The sequence below is a fragment of the Gouania willdenowi genome, chromosome 6, assembly GCF_900634775.1.
Source record: "Gouania willdenowi chromosome 6, fGouWil2.1, whole genome shotgun sequence".
Taxonomy (NCBI): Eukaryota; Metazoa; Chordata; class Actinopteri; order Blenniiformes; family Gobiesocidae; genus Gouania; species Gouania willdenowi.
This window is the reverse complement of record NC_041049.1, coordinates 63,723,852-63,747,086: the sequence shown is the minus strand read 5'-3', so window position 1 is coordinate 63,747,086 and position 23,235 is coordinate 63,723,852. Positions and strand designations below refer to the sequence as shown.

The 23,235-nt window shown below is 38.9% G+C and overlaps 1 protein-coding gene across 12 annotated transcripts in view; it reads right to left on the bottom strand.

The window, feature by feature from the left end:
* LOC114464504 (suppressor of tumorigenicity 7 protein homolog) overlaps positions 1 to 23,235 on the bottom strand; it is a 50,913-nt gene that overhangs the window by 4,800 nt on the left and 22,878 nt on the right. For 10 of the 12 annotated variants that reach the window (XM_028448737.1, XM_028448738.1, XM_028448734.1 and 7 more), the window contains 9 exons: positions 11,922 to 12,004; positions 9,948 to 10,107; positions 8,506 to 8,560; positions 7,246 to 7,361; positions 7,072 to 7,147; positions 5,784 to 5,947; positions 2,296 to 2,393; positions 2,046 to 2,160; positions 219 to 291 (listed from right to left, as the gene is read on the bottom strand). In XM_028448737.1, coding sequence (XP_028304538.1) covers positions 219 to 291; positions 2,046 to 2,160; positions 2,296 to 2,393; positions 5,784 to 5,947; positions 7,072 to 7,147; positions 7,246 to 7,361; positions 8,506 to 8,560; positions 9,948 to 10,107; positions 11,922 to 12,004 — 940 coding nt within the window. The remainder of the gene's footprint in view (positions 1 to 218; positions 292 to 2,045; positions 2,161 to 2,295; positions 2,394 to 5,783; positions 5,948 to 7,071; positions 7,148 to 7,245; positions 7,362 to 8,505; positions 8,561 to 9,947; positions 10,108 to 11,921; positions 12,005 to 23,235) is intronic. The other 2 variants (XM_028448732.1, XM_028448730.1) reach the window with 1 other exon arrangement.

Here is a 23,235-nt window from a genome sequence, read left to right as displayed (position 1 = left end):
CATTAATATCACTGTAATGTTGCTCATTGACAGTTATAATAAAGCGAGTCCCAGGATATCCTGGTCTGAAGGTGTGTGTGTGTGTTTGTGTGTGTGTGTGTGTGTGTGTGTGTGTGTGTGTGTGTGTGTGTGTGTGTGTGCGTGCGTGCGTGCGTGCGTGTGTGTGTGTCATGGCCCTGCAGCAGTGATCAGTGGAGCTGAGGGAAGGTGACACTCACTTGTCTGATACCGCCCTGGCTTTGAGCAAGGCTGCTGTGTAGCATATTGTTGCAGATTTGGGTAAACTAATATCTGTAGAAGAGAGAGAGAAAAAGGAGAAAATCAGTTTAGAATTACAGACGTAGTCAGAGAACAACGCTGAGGTTGAGTTTCTCAGCCTGAGGAGGGTTTGTTAAAGCAGTTTACTACAGTAATCTAACATCTGTATAATCCAGACCAAACTAGACTATAAACTACCAATACTTTACACTTTGTTGCAAATATAAACTGAATCAAAAACTATTATTATTGTTATTATTATTATTGTTACTGTCAAAAAGCAAAAGACATTATTGCTCTGTGAGAACAAAGACATGTGGTTCTGTGGATCCCAAAAGTGAAGAGAAGAAGTCAATTGTGATTTGGTGTTATTTTAGTTTTTTGTTGGTAATGGACTAGACACAGACAGCAAGTGACTCTGACCCAGAACCATTAGTCTGTAGTAGTAATATATTTTCTGGTTTGTATCGTCCAGCCCTAATAGTATCCCATCTGTTCTCTGTTGCCAGATACTGCTGCTGTCTCTGGCCAAAAAACTGTCAAAAATCTACCAACATGATTCTGCTGTAGATACAATAAACCCAACCTGGCAACCCAGCTTCTACATGGCTTTCCTCTCTGTGTTGTTACGTTTCTACATCATCATTAGAGGCAGTGGTGGACTGGGACAAAAATTAAGCCCTGGTATTTTGTGTCCAGACCAGCCCACTACATTATCAGACACCATGTAGAAGCTGTTATTCAGTTAGTGATGCTCAACGTGTGGCTCTTTATGTCTTAATTACCTCCGCCAAGCGCAGAGCGGAAGGTTACGTTTTATCCTGCGTGTGTCTGTCAGTCAGTCTGTCTCTGTCTGTCTGTCTGTCTGTCTGTTAGCAAGATAACTTGAAAAGTTATGAACGGATTTGGATGAAATTTTCGGGAAATGTTAATAATGGGACAAAGAACAGGTGATTAAATTGGAGATGCTCTGGGATACAGAAAAAGACAAAATACCACTCGTGGGAATCACAATATGGGTGGATGTGCCTGCTCCCTTAAGCGCGGTGGCTTATGGGTAATGTAGCAGTGATAGAGAAGTGCGTGCTGCACTCTTTAAATCACAATATGGGTGGAAATGAGCTACTTGGTGGAGGTCTAGTTTTAATTATGATTCCCCTAGAAAAGGAGGTTTATAAAAGGAGGAAACTTTTTATAAACCTTTTTTTTTTACCTATTTCCTTTATTATTGGCCATTTTGCATATTCCTTTGTCCCATTTTTGCGCCTTTTTAAAAAGTTTTGACACTGTTTTTAGACTTGAGCTCCCGTTTTTGTCCATTTTTGCAAGTCAATTTTCACACTTTAATATGATTTTTGTCCTTTCTTGAACTTTTTTTGGCCACTTTTCATCCAAATAAGCTTTTTTTTCCACTATTGTTTCCTACATTTTGCTCATTAAAGCTACACTTTGCCATTACATACCACCTGGTTCCTTTTTTTGCCCAGTTTTTGGCCACTCTTGACCCATTTTGGTCACTTTTCACCCATTTCTTGCCACGTTCTTGCTACTTTTGGACCATTTTTGGCCCCCTGTTACCATGGGTGCCTACACTCGCTCTTCAAAAAAAAAAAAACTATGTAGTGGACCAGCCCACTTAGGACCGACGGCCCACTGGGACACCCGGTATGCCAGGTGCCCAGTCCCCCACTGATTAGAGTAGTAACTAGAAGGAGTAATGAAGCAGGCTAACTTCTCTGTACATTGATGTATTAGTATGACGATGCAATAGTTCAAATGTCGCTCACCGTCATACTTTGCAAGAACCGCCTGGACGTCGGCGTAGTTCTGGAGCTCAAGTAGTGACTCCAGAAGGTTCTCGTGAATGTTGAACATACTGAGGAGAGGGAACTCCTTCATTAACTGGAAGACACACAACTGTTGTTACATGTAATACCAAACAGGGGGAGACACGTGCACGATCATATGGAATGTGCTGAGGCCGGCTTACAGTGAACAACCTCATTGTCTCTCTCTCTCTCTGGGTGCTCGACTTACATCTCTCATCATTTTCACTGCTTCCCGTGTTCTGCCGAGCTTTCTGGAGCACATGGCCAGTCTCCTCTTTATATAAACCAACACATTAGTGTCTCTTCCTGTGGAGCAGAATCACAGGACACAAAATTAAACACATCCACATCATTTAAAACTGTGACGGGTGAAATTAGGCTATTTGGCAAGAAAACCCTTCATCTTTATTAAATCCTTTAAAATTACTCAGTCAGAATGAGAGAGAAGACTTTTACTTTGAAGGGACAGGATCACAGCGATAATGGGTCAGTTTTGCTCGAAGCGAGGACACTGATATGACCATTTCAATGTAAAGCACAGGCCACAGTGAGCAGATGTCTCTGATATTTGTTATTTTAGTCAAAGAGTGTGTAACGTCCCATAGGGATGTAACGATTCACTCAACTCCAGATACGATTCGATTCACGATACTGGGTTCACGATACGATTCTCTCACGATTTATTTTACAAAATAGGACTGTAGACAAATTTTTTTTGGGGGGAAAAAAACTAGAAAATACTGTATTATTTTCCTTTTATTTTTCATTGTCAAAAGAATCCCTTGATGAACTATTCAAAACAATGTAATTTAACTAAAAATAAATCTTGAATGAAATAAATAAAGGAATAATACAAATGAAAATGAAGCCTATTAATTTAAATTCTGGTTCTATAATAAACAATGCAAAACTGCATAATAGTTCTTTTTCTTTTAAAAGTGCAACTGAAAATGTATTTTGTGCCTTAACAATTGGACTTTAAAAAAAAAAAAACCGTGATTACACCGATTTACGTCATATTTGTTTGGACCAGCAGAGGGCGCTGGTAACACAGTGGTCGGTTGGCATGCAGATATCTTGCAGTGAAGAAGAGAAGCTATGCTAGCAGACAGAGCTAATAGAAAAACGTGACTTTTACAGATATTCAAGTAATATTACAGATATTCTTTCGGTGCTAAAGGGGTAATGAATCATTTATTAACATATTTAAGAGTAGAAGGCGGCCAGAAAGAAAATAGTAGCAGACTCCGCCCGCCGCCTACACTTGTGGATAGCGATATCAACCGTGATACCTATGAATCGACTTTTAACTGCCTTACGATTAATTGTTACATCCCTAACATCCCAACATCGCCACTGTAATGTCTAATATGAGTTACTGACACGAGCATAAAACGCTGTGAGTCTTCAGTGTGACATGTTGACTTACAAGGTGGACCATTTATCATAAACTTACAGTATGACCAACTCATGCACATGTTTGTTAATCTGTTGTTTTTTCTTTATAATGTACCTTTTATTGGAGACTGCTTGCTCAGCGTTAGTACATTTTTAGATTAATGTCAATAACTAAAGATAATAAGGAAGATATAAACATGGGAAGTGAGCCTTACTAAACTTCTCAGTTTAACGTCCTATCATGCCGTGAATAATTGAAGTTTAAAATTCACATAAAGAAGTGATTTCTTTCACATGTCCATCCACATGTTTATGTGATAGTCATTGCTGTGGGTTTGCTTTTTTTAAGCCACCAGTCGTATTCCAAATTATTTCACTATGGTCTAGTCCAGAAAACAGTCAATTATTTCATACGTTGATTTGACTTGGTTTGAGTTAACATCCACTTTTTGATCCGTGTCAAAGGAGGCCAAGGAGGTCATATTTTCACCAGCGTTTATCCACTTCGTCAAAGTTCCATTTTGGTGAAGGTCACAAAAAAATATCAGAAATCACAAAATTCTTTATCTTTAGCATGGGGCAAAATGTATAGAATTCATATCTTCATCGATTCGTTCAAGATTTTTCAAGATGCTGTAAGGCTTTGACATGCAACATCTGATCAAACATGATCCGGATCCGATCCAGATTGCTGACTCGGCAATTTTTGGAAATTAACATTGGAAAGCCAATTTACGACGTCCACAGATCCAGTAACTATGATTATGACAAATTTTGTCAGTGATGGAAACAGCTAAGAACGAAATTGGGTGTTTTCGAAAGTCTGCGCTGCATGAGCGTTTTCATTACTTTCAAAAATATATTGGTCGTCATGTTTCTTTGTATGTGTGTCTGTTTGTGTGCACGATGGTGTCCTCAATTTTTGACGAATCCACTTCAATTTTTTTCTGTGAATTGGTTTTTGGGCACAGTTTCATTTTGATGAAGGGAGGTTCAAGATCAAGGTCACAAAATTATATATTTTATATTATATATTATAATTTAATATGGGGCAAAATTTCTAAAATTCATATCTCGGTCAGATCTTCATCGATTCGTTCAAGATTTTGCAGGATGATGTAAGGCTATAACATGCAACATCTGATTGAACATGATCTGGATCGGATCCAGATCGCTGACTCAGCAATTTTTTTAAATTAACATTGGAAAGCCCATTTACAACTTTCAAAAATTCCTATAAAGTTTAAATATGTTTTCATTTCATTCAAATTTGGTGGATTGATGCTGTGTTGTGACCTCTATCAAAATGTTGAGTTTCGTACGAATCCGATCCAGAATGTGGATTTGGCAGCAGGTTGATGTTTAAATATATCTTCATTCCACTAAAATCTATCACGAGATACAGTTTGGTTAAGATCTGGATCCTGATCCAGGTTTGAGAGTTAAAAAACCATGTTGAAAGTCCACCATCTTTGAAAGTCATTTCTACTGTCGTTTATGGATTAATGGCTGTCAAATCTGGTTTGAGAAGAGTTCAAGTGCTTGTCGTACCATCTGCATCTTTTTACACATGCACAACTGGGCGTTTGACAGTCAGCGCTGATCGAGCGCTTTCATTATTTGTTTGTTCGCAGGATTACATCAAATGTACTTAATACATTTTGACAAAATGTTAACCAAAGACCTTACACCATGGAAGATTCCATAAAGATTTGGAGGGGATCCGGATCAATATACTGATTCTAGATCCAGATTGCACATTTCATCGAGATTTTTTTTAAGAAAATGGGGACGCCCATTATTTGGAGCTACTGTATTGTAATTAATGGGGATTTAAACGTCTTCCAAGCCTTTAAAGTGTGAATAATCATAGTACTGATCCAGATAACTGTGAATATCTGATTTGCTGCTTGGCAGAAGTTTGCGCTCTCCAAGTGCTCTCGTTTAAAATCCGTTACTGGTCATATTTGTCATTATTTAGTCAAATACTTCTATATTTCTGTCTTGTATATATGTGCCATTATCTCAGTGTAGTTGACTACCATGTTATGTTAATACCCACAACAATTTATGACAGAATGTGTGACACATTGCGTTCAGGCTGTATTAGTCAGTTACTGCAAAAAGCGGTTGTCAGAAAATCACATTAACATTTATTACATTTCAGTTGTGACAAAATGCATCGTCACTACTTACGGTGTGGGTGTTACACGCCACGTGTGAGAAAGTAGACCAGCTCCAGCCGACCCCTGTGCCCCTACAACACCCACAGTTTATAAAAACATGGCTTCTACTCACTGTGCTGAGCTTCGTACTGTGTGCCGTGATGCTGGAGCTGTTGGCTGCGGCGGTAACATCCTTCGCCCGCTTTCAGCGCCTGTTTGAAGAGTCGCTCGGCCTCCATGATGGTTGTGGCCTCCTCCTCCGCCAGCAGGATGTACGCCGTCGCACAACTGCACGACCAAAAAGCAGAAGAAGAAACAAAGGGGATTTTAGAGGGAGCACCGTCAGGCAGTCAGTGAGCAGAAGGTGGCGTTGATGTGCACAGCGTGACGCCTCCGCAAAAAACACAAGCTGTGATCAAAGGAGTCTGAGTCACATGTTCCTCTGCAGCATCTAAAAATAAAGCTACACAGGAACTAAGGGAATGAGAAACTCCCCAAAGACATGCTTTGGTGCAGGATTCAGTCTTTGAACTTTCTCCTCTCAGATGTTTATTAAACAACCCTCTTCATTATTTTTCCTTTGTACAGTAACACCCATGATGATGAATAATTAGCAGCTAATGATGTGGGATTACACCAGAGTCCAGTTATAGATACGGAATACATTGAGATTTTCTCATATGTGACATAGAATAAAGCAGGGGTCACCAACACGGCGTTCATGGGCTCCAGGTAACCCGTATGGAGCACTGGAGGGGTCCTCAGGCCTGTTCTAGTCACTGCCTTAGTAGAGTTAAACACTGCTGCACTTTGTATCATTTTTGTATTAAATTAACCATCTCTCAATGTTCATTTTCACTGAAACACTGTTATAAATGTGTTAAAGTATCACAGATAGGATTTTGTTAAAGATGCTGCAGATTTGGTGTTTAGAATGTGATGTTTTAAAATACCCCAAAGGAGAGTTTAATATTTTTTATTAACATGATTGTTATATTGAAAAAACATTTTCTAAACTGTTTCTATTTCTTAAAGGTAGTTATTGACTTGTAAAATACAAACATTATGATTTCATATTAAAATGTGGTCGTTTAAAAATGAAACTAAGTGTTGCAGGTTGAAACCTAAGTATTTTTCCTACCTTTTTAAGTAAATGCTAGTCACCCTTTATTATTTTTCCCTCTAATTAAACTGTGAATTTTTTTGTATTTCAGTCGCCCTTCGTATTATTCAGTAAATTTAAAGTAGCTTGTGGTTTCAGAAAGGTTGGTGACCCCTGTAATAAAGCATCTTCATTTTAAAGCTAATTTTGTGGTAAAATCCCAGTTTTGAGAGTTTTTCCTGACCCTATGTCTTCCCTAACTCTGCCAATGTTCATAATGTGCACAATAAATGTTTTAAAAGTTCAATCATAAACTCACTCTTCAAGCTCCAGAGCTTCGTGTGCTGCAGAGATGCGAGCCTGTGGGTTCCTTTCTCTCCACGCCTTCTGCATGACTGTCAACACACACACACACACACACACACACACACGGTTAAACAGTTGGGTCGGACCCTGCACAGGCAGATGAAGACCCCCCTCCTTGGGTCCTTACTGGCGTCAGCTGGTCGGAGGTGGTCTGAGTCACAGGTGAAGAATGTTTGGTGGTCCTGTGCCGACAGGTTCATGTCGTAGTAGGTCAGCGGCTCTCGACCAGTGACCCACGTATACCTGCAGCCCCCCCCACAGAGATACACAAACACCATCAGATGGAAACTACTTGAAAGAACAATATTTGTTCCATATACTGTAGATTAAAGCAGTGGTTCTCGAACTTTTTTGGCTCAAGTCCGACGACTGCATTTTGCTCAGAATACCATGAAACAACAACTATAGATCATAATGATGGAATGAATGAGTGATAACACACGTTTTAAAGAATCTCATTTTGTAAATAAGTGGAAAGATCATTTCTGGTCATCTCCTGACTGGTGTGTCACCCAAACTGACCTTTGTATTTTCAGTTCATGTTCTCATCAAGATCATTTCCATGATCATTTTGTGAGTTTTTGTAAGTTTTTTTGTTTGATTTTGTGAGTTTTTCGTGTGTTTTTGGTGTCATTTTGTGTATTTCGTTGTTGTTGTTTGTCTATTGTTTTCATTATTCAGCATATTTTTCTCTTATTATTATTATTATTAAAGATCAATTTTATATAGAGCTTTTCTGGGAACTCAAAAGTCGCTTTACAATGAAGGGAGCAGTGTTGGGGTTTGGTGCCTTGCTCAAAGGCACCTCGGCAGTGGTCGAGAAGTGACCTGGCACCACTCCAGCTACCAGAACAATTTAGGTTTTTTTTGGTGTGTATTTGTTGTCGTTTTTGTTTACTGTTGGTATTATTTAAATCATTCTATCTCAGTGTGTGTGTGTGTGTTATTGGTTGTTTCTTTTGTCCTTTTGAATGATTCTGATATTTTTGTGTATTTCGTTGTGACCTTGTGTGTTTTTCTCTCATTTAGTGTCTTTGTTGTTGTTTTGTGTGTTGCTGGTAGTAGTGAGTATTTTTCTCTCTTAGTGCGTGTGTTTTTGGAGTCATTTTGTGTACGTCATTGTTGTTTGTCTGTTCTTTTTATTATTCAGTAGATTTTTATCTTATTTTGTGTGTTTTTGTTGTCGTTTTGTTGCAAGTTGCTGGTAATATTTAGTAGGATTATAATTTTTACCTAAAAATAAACAATCCTCATATTTTTAATGCTAATTTTCCACTCTCTCTTTCTGTCACGTACCCCCTGTAGTGCCATCACGTACCCATATTTGAGAAACACTGGATTGGAGGGAGGAAGGAGGAAGAAAAAAAGAAGAGTTGTGGTTACTCACCGATTATATTCAGCTCCACGAAATAGGTTGAGTGGATTTCTCCATACTTTACATTCTGGATAGAAACAGAGAGACGTAGCGTTAGGTTTAAAGACTTTTATGTTCACGTCAAAGACGGTCTGCAGAGCGACAAGCTCTCCTCCTCCATCAGTCTCTCATTGCTGCCCTACAATATAACACTGGCTCACAATTACCGTAATATACCAGTGTAATAGCATGATACTGATGTATAATAAAATATAACACTGGTATGTAACAGAATATAACACTCTAAACTGTGGGTAACAACACGAGCTTTAGCAACGTGGACAATAAAAGTGTTGGGCCTAGTGTGGTTTTCAATTATCCATGTCGAATTACAACTCAATTATGATCACGTTGACTGGAATTTTTTCCAATTACAATTAAAACTGTAATAATAATTTTTTCCCTGGGAGTCAATTACAATTACGTTCTCAATTACTGAAGTTCAATTACAATCAATCACAATTACTGAGCCTTTAATAAATAACCCCATAAAAAGTGACTTTCATCTTGTGTTAGCTTTCTGTTAGCATCTCTTATGATAATTTGTGAATATGTAGATTGTTTGTTTAATGATATGTGGGGAAATTAATTTTATTATTAGTTGTACTTAAATCAGTCGTGTTTAAAGTGGTAGGATTAAATAAGTTCTAATTAATAAGGTTATTTCTGCTGTTGTAGTTCATCATTTTAAATTTTTTGTTTTCTAAACTGTTTTTCTTTTATCATTTTACATGTTTGAAATAAATCAATAAATAAAGGGTCAGTTTTGATCCATGTCTTAAATCAGCTGTAAAATACACAAAAAATATGATCTATCATCTCATTTGTTTTTTATCTTGTGGTTACCTTATTAGGCTTCCTTATCTGTTAAAATATTGGTTTTTACTATTTTTAGTGTGGACCTCTGTGCCTTTTTTCTATCAGTATACCACCTGTTTTTTTTTTAAACGCTAAAATGATACTGAAGAGAACTGACAGGTTGTGGGGAAAGTTGATAATATGCATTCTGTTGCATTACTTATCAAAATAGCATCTCAATCCTTTTATTTATCTATCTTATCGTGATAATTAATTACAATTATGGTGTAATTATAATCGTATTTGTATTTAAAAAATATGTCGCCATTGTAATAAGTGAGTTAAGAAAATTTACTTTGTAATTGTAATTACCATGGAAATTCACTAAAAACTGTCAATTACAATTTAATTAAATGCAAAACAGGTATGTGTCTTACACATACAATCATCACAATTCTATATGAATAAAAGTTAGTAAATTTGTAACTGAACTTTAGTCATTGAGAACGTAAATGTAATTGACTTTGAGGGGAAAAATAATTATTATAATTCATTTGTAATTGAGAAAAATGCCAGTAATCGTACATGGATAATTGAAGACTGAATTGTAATCTCACCTGACACACTCTGCCGGTTGGAGTCGGCCTCTCCGTTACTGGTGTTGGAGTTGCTGGGGGTGGTGCTGTCTACTCCGCCCAGCAGGGGGCGCAGGTGGCTCACCGACACCTGCTCGATGAAGGAGGTCCCATACTTCCTGAAGTACCACCATTCAAAAATCTGAGAGCAGAGAACACAGAGGAGCCACGTAGGTTTAAATAAACATCAGAACAATGCTACCATCCTATCCTTTAACCCAGGGGTCACCAACATGGTGCCCGTGGGCCCCAGGTAGCCCGTATGGACCATGTGTGGGGCCCTCAGGAGCTCTAGTCACCAATGAGCTCCATCTGAAATCTGATTTACTTTCCAGAATTCAAACTCAACAAGATAAATACAGATGACAGGTGTAATTAGTACTTAGTAGAGTTAAATACTGCTAATAAAGTTTTTGTAGTAAAATAAGAATCTTTAAATAACAACTGCATAAATTAGGAGAAATAAAATGTTTCCTTATTATCTTACCCTCTAATTAAAGTGAGACCATAAACACTTAGAAAGGTTGGTGACCCCTGATTTAACCTCAGGCTGGTGTAAAGTTGAGCTCATCCTGCCACTGTTCCCAGTTTGCCTTTATTATGTGGTTAACATTCTAACCTGAGAGCCTCTGGTTAACAGCGTCTGAATGAGTGAGTCCCAGTGTAATTCTGACAAGTGCACTTCTCCATTTATCCCATTATTAGTTCAGCAGGAGGGCTGATCTGTGAGCAGCTAATGGGTGATTCCTCTCCTCTGATAGTGCACTTTGTTTGTTCAGGTCTAAACCTGCAACCAGACAGTCATCTGCCCTGGTGATGTAGAGCTGACACTAGGGCTGGGCGATATGGACCAAAACTCATATTTCCATATTTTTTTTCTCAAAATGGCGATATATGATGTAAATCTCAATATTTTTGACTCAACAAAGTCTTCACAGAAAAACAATTCTGGGTTAAATTTACTGATGAAAAATGCCACGCAGGCACATTTAGTAACAAAAAGCTGCACAATATGTGCCACTTTGGGCTTTTTCACCTCTACGGGACAGCATGTGTGAGTGAGTTCTGTAACATGCACGCTAGGGCTGGGATAAATGATTATTTTTTAAACGATTCATCTAGCAATTACTTTTTCGATGCATCGATTAATCTAACGACAATTTTTTCCAGTTCGACTCGATTCAATTATCGATTATCTCCCCATTAATTGACTAAAAGTAAATTATACATGTTGATTTACATATCTAAAATGAAGAAAAAAAAAAAAGAAAAACTTGAATTCCTTAACATTGCAATATAAGTTTATTACACTTCAACTCAAAATTCAAAATAAAGTACAAGCATATAAAAGTACAAAATAATGCATTCAGAGTCAGAGGTAGCATTCAATAAAAAATAAATAGGCAGCCTGTCATGGTGTCCTCCTGAACCTACAGAATTTAAGATTTAAGTTGAAAACACATAGACCTAGCTTACTGAAAAAGAGCATATTTTAATTCTTCATTCACATGAAAATAACAACTTAAATTAATACACTCTGCCACTCATATTTTTATTAAACTCAAAATTCCAAATGCTAATCCAGAAAGTGCTTTTCCAACAAAAAATAAACTTTCCTTTTACCTTAAGAGGTGTGTGTGTGTGTGTGTGTGTGTGTGTGTCTGTGTGTGTGTGTGTGTGTGTGCATGTACGTGTGTGTGAGTGCCTTGACTGCCTTGCACTTTTGAAACTTGGAGGAGCCACTCGTGTCAGTTATTCTCCGGTGCCGCCATCTTTGTTTTGGTCCGACGATGCTTCGGCACGCATATTTAGTGTCGACATATTTTTGCCACTTGACGCGTTGTCCCGGCCCTACTGCATGCCCTAACTGACTGAGCCATACAGCTACAAACATTTACCGGTACATGACTACAGTGTCTTTTTACTGACTGTGGAGATGGAAGAGGCCAATCTTACCAATATGAGTCCTGAAATGAGGGAGGAGGTGCCGGTCAGTGCCACGTAGAACTTGGGGGTCAGCGTGTTGAGAAACATGCTTACTGCAACAGAGACAAGAAGAAGAAGAAAGCAGCAGGTCAGTGATGTTGGTTTCAATCTCCTACACACAAATGTCTCCAGCATTTAAGTAATCTTCATTCTTTCAGTATGAAGTTGAGCATACAATTTCAACTTCTGAAGCATTCAGTCCCTATTGAGGCTATTTTGGGCATGTTTCTGTAACTTTTAGTTTGTAATAACATCAAATGAATAAGGGAAAGCTAATAAAACGCATATTGTTACACCCTGAAACGGAATTTGGACAAATTCGGAGGAGACAATCAAAGGATCTAGTTCTGCTCTGGCTCATACTCAGCTGCATGTCGCCCCGGAGCTGAAACGACTTTGACTGCTTGCTTTTCCAGCTTCTGCTTAAAGGTACATTTTTCCTCACCTTGTCTTTCGGTGCCAATTATATGAAATCCTCTGAAGTCTGAACCCAACCCTGGGGGGGGGGAAGCTAAATTCTTTCCCTCAAACACCACAAGCTCATTGAGACTTTCTGTCAGGTATTGAACTACTCCTTCATTCCATGAGAAGCATTTAAAGGTATAGGTTAACTTACAGTTTCAACAGGGGACTACTATCCATGGTTCACTGACTGACATTTAGACCTGATGAGTATGCATTATTATGGGAATAACTTCAGGAATACTAACACTGTATACTACAGAATGAAATCCTGTGAACAATGACAGAGCCTCTGTTGTTTTCAATTTGTGCTTTTGACTGTGCCTCCAAAAACAACTGGATAGTGTGCACAACAGGCAGATAATAATTCAAGCTGTGACCTTTCATTTCACGCTCCAGCAAAGCATCCCATCCAAGCTCCAGAAGTGTTCACACACAGGGTTTTTATCTTCCATTAGGCCTTTCTGACGCCTTTATTACCACCATAAACTACACAAGATAAATAAATACACGTGGGAGAGCTTTACTCTCAGGTACAAATTACTAATGATGCAATGAACAAATCCAAAAACAATATTATTTTTCCCAAAGATTCTCACATAACAAACAGGAGAGTGAATTTATAATAATCTATTAACAAGCTAAATGCAGTTCAAACTTGTATATATACTAATGGAATGTAAGCAAAAACGCCATATGAGATGCTGTCACAACAGGTTAATGCTTTGGGGAAAATAAAAAGAACAGTAACTGAAGTTTAGAAATGATGTACAAAGGAAGCAATAGCACATAAGAAACATTTACGTAATTTTACCTTCGCAGATTCTCTTCCTCCAATAATTACTGCAGCCATCTGCGTGTAAAGCTGTGGCAGTTCATGCCTGCCTGTCAGGCATGAACTGTCAGCTCAGCAATCAGTTCCAATTTTGATACAGTTGTGTTCATTCATAATAGTATCAGTGAGTAATCTAAATGTCACCGTACTCAGGGGTAACTTCAGACCATCTCTGATTGGCTGATCATTGACACATTTTTTTTTGCCATTCCAACTATTCTTCTATCCAATCATATGATAGTCTTCTCTTTTCTTCCACGTCTCTCCAGTTTTGCCTTTGATTTTACAGCACTGTAGATGATTTTAGCCGAGCAGACTCTGATCTACACAGACTCTAGAGCATGGATGTTGGGTCTGTAGCTTTTATATGATTCTACAACAGCTACTGGTCAGTTATTTGGCATGTGGTAATATAAGTTCTATCTCAATCAGTGAAGGATCTAATTTAGGGTTTCTTAACCAGGGTTCAATCGCACCCCAGGGGCTCAAGTGAGTCAGTCTCAGTGGTGTGACAGGGGCAGGTCTGGAGTAGTCTGATGTTTAGGCTGGGAGGGTGTCACTGTTCAGTCAGCTTTGGTACCACTGTCACTGGGCTGCCTCCGCCTCCAACGGCAGCGCTTTCCTTTTTTGCACTTGGTTAGTGGTAGTAATAACTAGGGGAATGGGAGACGCAGCTGTACCCCCGCCCCCACTGAGAATACCTGTAATTGTGTCCTTGGACAAGGGGGCAATGGCGCACTATGGCAGCCTCGCTTCCTTCAGTCTGCCCCAGGGCAGCTGTGGCTCCAATAGTAGCTTACCACCACTAAGTGTGGAGTGAAAGAATAATGCCTTAATTCTGTAAAGCGCTTTGAGTGTCTATGATAAAGCGCTATATAAAATCCAATGCATTATTATTAAAAAAGTAAAGCATCTGAATTTAAACTCAATGTGTCCGACTTGAACATATCTCTTTCAAATTATTAATGCATACATCTATGCTTTTGATATGACATGATATAACATTTTTGTTTTTATTAGCTGTATCAAGTAAATGCTCAAAGTTGGAGTTAGTATAGTGGTCATGTCCTCTGTCTTTCATATGAAGATCAGGGGTTTGATTCCCTGACTGATTGGTTTCTATCTGAAGCTTGTTTTTCTTCCAAGCTAGTTGTATTTCACAGTTTCAGAGTGATGAATACATGCATGTATTACTGGTTCAATCAACAAATGTTTGGTAGATTTCTTTTTCCAAAAAATAAAAGAGATTGTTTCTCACTGAAAATGCCAGTAGGTTAATTAATTTAAAAAACGATAATTGTGCTTACAGATTATTATTCTTTTTTCTCTCTCTCTCTCTCTATATATATATATATATATATATATGATTCCTCAACAGGATCATTAAAATTCAGAGACTAATTTCACTGTAGGGCTATACTGTGTATGACATTACATTACTATGTTTTTTAAGTGTGCAGAAGTAGGGCGTACATGGCTTCAGGTTGAATGTCTGAAGGGGTACAGGACTGTGATAAGTTTGGGAATAACTGAGATAGACCATTAGGTAATGTCCAATAATGATAAAACCTTTACATATTTAAATCATGATTCTCTTATCTTTCTTCTCGATTCTTAACACCAGAATGAGGTCCAATGTTGGCTCGAGGAGTGTCTGAAGACAACACTTGGTGAGTGCCTGTCAACCACAGACAGACACGTGTGGACCAAGTGCAGCTGGCATCCATTCACAGCAGTGAAGTGCAGCCACTCGTTCCACAGAAAGGAGCCTTTCACGCTAAACAGCCGCCGGGACCCGACCTCCTCCCCGAGAGGGACCCGACCCCCCTGAGAGGGACTGTCTGTCTGCCCGAGATGTTCATTAAACTTCCCGAAATCATGTCAAACATGCTATATATGGCTAATTAAGTTAACTAATGTTATTGATTTCATATTTCTATGTTGCAAAAGTGCACCAAAAGAACATGCGGAAATCACACAAGATTATGTAGTGCAAGATTCTGTGCCAGATTTGACATGTTCATCCATTTTTGGGAGACTTGCTGGACATTCAGCCACCCGTTTTAAGGGGGAAAATATCACGGAATATTGTGTGATGTTGTCCAGAAACTTTACGGTGAGGGTTGAATCCAAGTCATAAAGCTATTTCCATTTCAGAAGGTAAAGGACGACATATCGCAAGATTTCATAGAAAGATTTGGGGTGAGATTTGACATTTCAGTCTCTATGCACACCCGTTCAGGGGAACACATTTTGTGTACATTTATTATAAAGTCCTAAAACATGCATGTGAGGGCATATTCCGTGGTGTCTTATCACTTTATTTTCTTTCTTTTTTATTTTAAATCATAAAAATAATACTGATAACAATATTGCCATTTTGGTTTCTGAAGTGAATTCCATCATTATTGTCCCAAATCAAGGAAAATCTGGGCCCCATTACGATGCACATTAAGTCTGAACATAGCAAAGTATTCACACTATGTCAGAATTTTCCTCGGGATGAAGAAAGTATCTAGCTATCTATGAAAACTGAAATGGTGTTTGTGGACAAAATATCTAGAAAATGCATTAAAAAGGAGTAATACTGCTTAAAAATATAAAAAAAATTCTACTTAACGAAAAAAGATGATGTTATTATTAACATCTTCAGGCCTCAGTCAACACTGATTACTATGACAATGACAGATAATGGTGATTTATGATCTATTCCTCTCTCGTTCGCCTGTTCGTTTGCTCCTAAAGGTCTACGCACACAGTAGCATCGCAGAGCAGCTGGAGAAGTGACAGGGTGAACAGAGAAGACCGGGAACCAAATGTCCCCGACCCTCACACAACAGGAGGCGTGACCTTTAACTGAAGGATGGGATCGTTGGCAGAGAACACGCCTGACTGCAGTGATAAGACAAATGTGGACATGAGCCCACACAAAGATCGACAAATTCCCTCAGTGGCAAACAGAAAGTGAAAAACACAACTTTACAGCATTTATCTAAATTTGCCTTTATTTCATATACAACTACAACCGTATTGGATCATTTGTTCCTACAGACTATTCTTTATATAATATAAAGGGTTGGCAGCTTCTGCATTAACTCTTTAACACTTGAAAAAGTGAAGTTAAATAAAACTATGATAAGGATATATTTTCATTACTTGGTAATGTGTTTCTTTGTTGATTAGCATTTCAGAAAGTCAGAATTTTGAGCCTGCAATACTGTACACCATTTTGTGCGTGACGTCAAAGGTTGCATCGTTTCGTATGTGTATAAACAACCATACTCACAACATGGCCAGCAACATGCACACTTGAACAAGAGCAAAGAAAAACTGATATTGCATAATTTATTAAGCTGCTTCACAGCTTCACTTTACCTGCCTTGTCTGCTTAGACTTCCATGGATCTTTGAGACAAACCAGCTGGTGGTGCTAAGCTAAGCTAAGCTAGTGGGATGTACAGCTGATCGCTAACAGTTGAACTGCATAATAGAAATAGAACAGGAACAGTGTGGTCAAAAGTTGCTATGGCCAGATGGGGATATGAGACCTGCCAAGAGGAGGAACATACAATGCACCACTGCCTTGCATGTCCCTTACAACCCAACCGGGGCAGCTCAAAGGACCTTGCATTGTTCGATGAAAATTTAAAGGACTGTGTTAAGAAATGGGAAACTGCCATATAACCAACCAGCTTCAGGGTTAGGGTTCGGCATTTCAGAAGTGAAGGTCGGTGCATGCAGGTGAAGGGGATTAAAAGTGAGGTAAAAGATTTGCTAAGGCTGCCGCTGAAAATTCTGGAGTATGGTAGAGATTTGGTTGCCATTTGGACTATCATGGGTCATATTGTAGTTTATTGAGGAGTGTGGATGGTAAACTAGACCATGACAGTAGTAGTAAAAGTGTGAATGAGAATTTGCATAACAGAATGGGAGAGTGACGGTCAAGCCTGGCTTGCAGTCTCTTCACAAATGTATCTATTCACTCTTCTTAAAGACTCATGTGCAGTCTTGCGGGAACAGTAAAGGGCCACAAATTTAGAAGCATGAAATAGTGTAACATGCTGAAAGGGTCAAAGCCAACCCCTTATAAAGGCTTACCAAGTTGTGCAGATATCCACATTGCACGTTTTCCTTGAGCATGCAAAGCATGTCAAAAACTTAAATTGTAGGTTAGATTTCTAATGTCAGTGCTAGTCTCTGTGTGGTAGTGCTGTGATAGGCTCCTGTAGACCCAGCATGACTCTGTATAAGTGGTAGATTGACTAAGTATTCTTAATCTAGGTTCTTAATTATTTTTGATGGTCTTGTGCACGTTCATATTTAAAGGTCCAGTATTATGCATTTTTTTCTTCAGCGTGTGTTTATCACACACGCTTAAGGAGCAGTAAATCATTAACAGTCTTCCTTCTATTTAAGACAATAGTCCATTGTTTTGTCCGACCGCTGCATCGCATTGGGTTACGAACACGTCAGATTATCCCATAAAAGTGATACAGGGTGGTATAACGGTTACTAAAAATGGAACTGATTGTAACCGCTCCCTCTGCGCCGCAGGGAAGTAAACTGTCAACCAAACACTCACAAGAACTGCTACGCAGCTTTCTTTTCATCGTCACCTTTTCTGGTTACAAAAATTGCATTGGGTCACAAACACATCAGATCATCCCATAAAAGTGATACAAGGTGGTATAAACGGCTACTAAAAGTGAAACTGATTGTGAGCGCTCTTTGGTTAATCTATATACTGGATATCTATATACTGAACGTAAAGATATTAACTGTAATATAAACCTGCCTCCCTTATGTTTGTTTTACCTGTGAGCTCACATTCTTATGTAGGGTAGGAGGAGCCAGAATTGTCAGGAGGAGGAGTTTCTCCCTTATGACTCATAAGAGGGGAAAAAAATCCAACTCACCCATTTGGAGCTGACTTTTTACAAAATGTGGAGGGGAGGGAGGAAACATAACTTTTTCAACTTTGGCCCTCTGAATGAGGCTAAAGGAATGTACATCACTGTAGCAAAACCATTATAAAGTGAATTATCATAATACTGTCCCTATAACTTTTACCTGAAATGTGTGTTTAAAAGTCTGTGTAAAGCAATAATAAACTATTGTTACTATGGTCAGAAAACCATTACCTCAGAGGAGAAGAACAGACATGACCACCAGTGTTTTTAACCATATAGGAACAACAACTCTTTATTAGAGTCACTCTGGCTCAACAATTCATGCCTGAAATATGTGTTGTCAGAGCTGATGAGAGAGACCCTGAAAGTCGGACTCACCCCGGCCTGACGTCGACCTTTGAGCAAGGCGAAGAGTCGCCAGCAGTCGCAGGAACATTACTCATTGGGTATGTGTGTGTGTGTGTGTCATGTGATGAACTGCCGGGACGTTTCTAGCCAGCTGGACAGACCGCACTCTTTGCTGTGCACACAATGAATTTTTAATTAGGCTGTTGTCTTATATAGCACACCCAAAACAATTGCCATAGCTAGCAGACATGTCAGCATCATTGACTCCAGCAGGGCTGCACTCTTCTCTAATTCACACATAATACCACAATCACCATCAACAAAACCAGGCCCTGATCATCGTCTCAGAGGAGTTTCAGCCTCCAGTGATGAAACAGTGACATAAAGGTGACATCACCCTGGGAAGCATCGTTCCTGATGCCTGCATGTTGGAAACAAATGCTCAATGAAAGCAAACTTTTATGTTTTAAAAGCAAGCAGTGGATACTTCATTGCTTCCTATTATTATGCATTTATCACATGTTGGGCCCATATTTCTCCACAGAAGTAATTTACAGCGTCTCAGTCAATAAAACCTTCCTTTGGTTTATTATAAGTGCAAAACGTATATATTGTCAATCTTTTTTACAAATTTTGATGAACATTTGGTAGTTTTTTATACCCATGTATAGTTAACAACCTCTCATTTCTTTCTTTTCTTCTTCTAAATTACGTATACGTGATAATTATCGAACAATCGAACGTCTTACTTTTAATTAATGAAGACACATTTACGCTCTGCAATGACTGAAACCCAAAGACTAATCTTCAACTTTCCGTAACCTGAAAAGACACCTTAAAAATGATGACGTTTGGAAGAAATATGCGATGGCCGCTGCATAGACTATCAGAAAAAGCCCAGAAAGATGTGGAGGAGACAGTTTTCATCAAGATTACAAAAACCCTCCAAAGAGACACACAAAATATTAAGAAAATGACACAAGAAAACACCAATGGGATAACAAAATGTAAAAAAAAGAAACAGAAATAAATGTATAAAAGTACAAAACACAACATGACACAACATGAGATGGGATCAAAAACAACACATTTGCAAAACATGGACCGCAAAAAATTCAGAGGAGGTAAAAATTAGGGGTGTCCCGATCCGATATTGAATATCTGTCCAACATCAGCCAGGAAACGAATATCGGATTTTATCGGACTGCATCTAAAATATCCGATATAAGCGCTCTGATAAGTTTTTGTTGTTTTTGTCCCTGCCCTCAGTTGTTCCCACCATATTCTGACAGTAAACAGGAGTCAGCAAAATAGAGATGGAACAGCGAAGGCTAAGAGGGTATTATAGTGATTCCAAGGAGGAAAATTGTTGTGCCAATACCAGCCCTTGAAGGAAGTAAGATGGTGCTGATCGTTCCATCACCACTCTAATATAATGCTTTTTTTTAACGTTACATAGACAGATGGGGAAAAAAGCATGAGGGATGTGTCCGTCTAATGTTGTGGCTTTACTTTGTAATTCAGAAGTAACATGTCAAACACTCTTTTACGTCAGAATATGTTCCATCACCTCAGAAACTCAAAGCCACAGGACAGGGTTGGGGTCAATTATAATTGTAATCATGTAATTGATAATTAATTACAATCATATTTGTAATTTAGAAAAACTGTTGCTGTCGTAATCGTAATAGAGTGTAGATAATTGACTTTGTAATTGTAAGTGCCATGAAAATTCTTTACAAATTGACAATTAGAATTTAACGCTTAACAGTTCTATGTACAGTTCTACAGATATGTAGTTAAAAATTATTAAAATATGTTTCATATCAAGATTCCCCACATTTTTACCATTTGAAAAAATATCTAAATCTCGGGGTACACTGATACAAAAAAGGCTCAGATGTCCACACCAAAAGCCTAACAAAGTAATCAAAAGATAAGAAAGAAATTAGATGATAGATATTTGTTTTTAGTGTATTTTACAGCTGACTTAGGACCTGTTATCACGCAAACGGAAGGCTAACTTTTATTAGGTTATTTATTTCAGGCTCAGTAATTGAACATGGGTAATTGGCAATGTAATTGTAACTGAAAAATGTAATATACCCCAACCCTGCCACAGGATGAACTGAGGATTTAATACCACAGAGGAACACACCACTATGTAAACATAGATATCAGGTACAGCTGCTATATGCCCCCCCCACCAACCACTGAACAAACCGTTGGCTTCATGAATATCAATAGAGCATACACAGCCACCTGCTGTATGCAGTGCAAAGGCCTTTCTCTGGAGGAAGAATGAAGAAGACACCACTACATCACTTACCCTCCATTCACACCGCTCAGAAACACAGCTCCCCTGCTAATAAATTATCCTAATGGCGAGATCTCTGCATCTCTCTGACAAACCAAAACTCTTGGCTCCACATCTCATCATCAGGCAGAGGTCAGCAGTCCTCCCTGAAGCATATTTACTGCTCGTTACCCCCGTCTGTGCTCTTCTGCCCCGATTGGTTGATACGCGTGAGCGACAATGTGTCCATTCAATGCTAACCCACTTCTGTGTTCCTCCGCTAACCCGGCACAGCCGCTGCAGGAGAAGAGGGAAGTCCAGCCAATCAATAGCAAGGTTTTTAATGAAGCAGAGAGGGAGAGAGCGAGGAGGTTGAAACGCTGCCTCCTCTCATTGTGGTCGTCATGACGACTAAATGACCCTTCAGGGAAAAAAAAAAAAACTATGGAGGTGTTTGGATCAAGCAGATTACTGTTGTGTGATAAGACGATAACTTTAACACAGGATTCCTGCATTCAGCCACTCTCCCAACGTCCTTACTGTACAGTTAAGTTGACGGATAACTAAATTAAACTGCGACACTTACTTTTTGACAAACGCAGTGATTATCTAATATCTCACATGACTACCGCTCAGCCGCTCAGCCAACATAGTATTTGAGGTTTATTTTCCCAAACTCGTCTGTTTTCTGGAGTTTCAGCCCTCTGAAAAGTCACTTTCAGAGTGCTTCTAAAAACAGACAATTTTTTCGGCCTTAATGCATATGTTTGAGTAGACACGCTTACTTAGCATTTGTGTTTATCATAGCAACAGCAGCCGTCAATCATCCTCCTCACCTACTCTAAACACAGAAATAGTCCATTTAAGACGATAGTCCATTGGTTTGTCCAACCAATGCGTCGCATTGGGTCACAAGCACGTCAGATCATAGCGATACAAGGTGGTAAAACGTCTACTAAAAGTGAAAATGATTGTGAGCACTCTTCGGTTTATCTATATACTTAAGGCAAAGATATTAACTGTGATATTAACTGTAATATCAATCTGCCTTTGCTTGTTTCTCTTACCTCTTTGGTAGTGTCAAAGGGAGGAGCTCACGTTCATATGTAGGGTGGGAGGAGCCAGGATTGTCAGGAGGAGGAGTTTTCCCATTATGACGTCTTAGTGGGGAAAAATCCAACTCGCCCGTTTGGAGCTGACTTTATACAAAATGCGGAATCTTGCTATAGGAAACAGAACTTTATCCAACTTTGGACATCTAAAAGAGGCTAAAGGAATGTATGTCACAGTAGCAAAACCATTATAAAGTTATTTCTTTCATAATACTGCCCCTTGAAAGAGATACAGTATAAAGAGTGGCTAATTCCACTCCAAAGTGATCCCAATCACTAGTAGTAGATGTAGCAATACTATCATAAACAAACCACACACACCCTGGTTCAGAGACATGAGTGACTTACAGACAAGAACAAACTATGCTGACTTTGAAAAGCATTGTCAAAGAGTTGATGACAATGTAGGTCAAACATGTTGTTCATACAGATCCAGACGCTATAGAAGAAATCAGTCATTAGGCGACTGACCTCATCTCCCTATGGAACTGAGCCCTTCCCTAAACACTGTGTTTGTACTGGTGGAAGTACAGCTGTAAATGCCAGCCTGGGTAATTTTATCACCTCCTACTAACGGGTATCACGTTTTAAATATCCCGGGGTTCTAGGTGTACAGAGCTGACGTCTGATTGGATGACACCATCAGTAGCCAGCCAACTTTAATCACACCCACTGATTTCTGCTGTCGTTTTTATCAATTTATTCAATAGTGCGCTTTAGCTGATGGTACAATTTCAAAAACTGAGGCTTTAGATACCAAGCTCAACAGACAATCAGGTTCAGGTGTTCCTCACCACTTTGGTCAAGGATGAGAACCAGAGTGACCTGGCTATGGTAGATCACAATACAGAACTAAAATGACAGGCGGACCAAAATCCATTTAGCATTCAATGCTTTAATAGTTGATTTTTCCCATTGCCATTTCCTATATCACAGCTCACGTGTACGTAGTGACTCTGTGACTTCAAAGTGCGGTTGGAACGCAAACACAAGCAGGACATGGGACACATTTTTGCTCCTGGCTGATCACAAACCTGCAATTAAAGGACAGAACTGTCTGCCGGTAAGTGGCCTTTGAGTGGAACATGCATGTTATGTATGTACTTTGAATGCAGTCCCTAATAATGCTGATCCATGACTTTATACCTGAAGCAACCACAAATCTGCAGCAGAGTCCAGTTGTGGCGTTCAGACCTGAACAAACGAAGCAGATTCTTTGGGGAAACGGACCCTGGCACCTTTAAAGCAAGCTAAAGAAAGCGGGTCTGATTGCTCCCTTAGAGGTTTATTTTCATATAAAGTCATATAAAGCTGCAGTATGT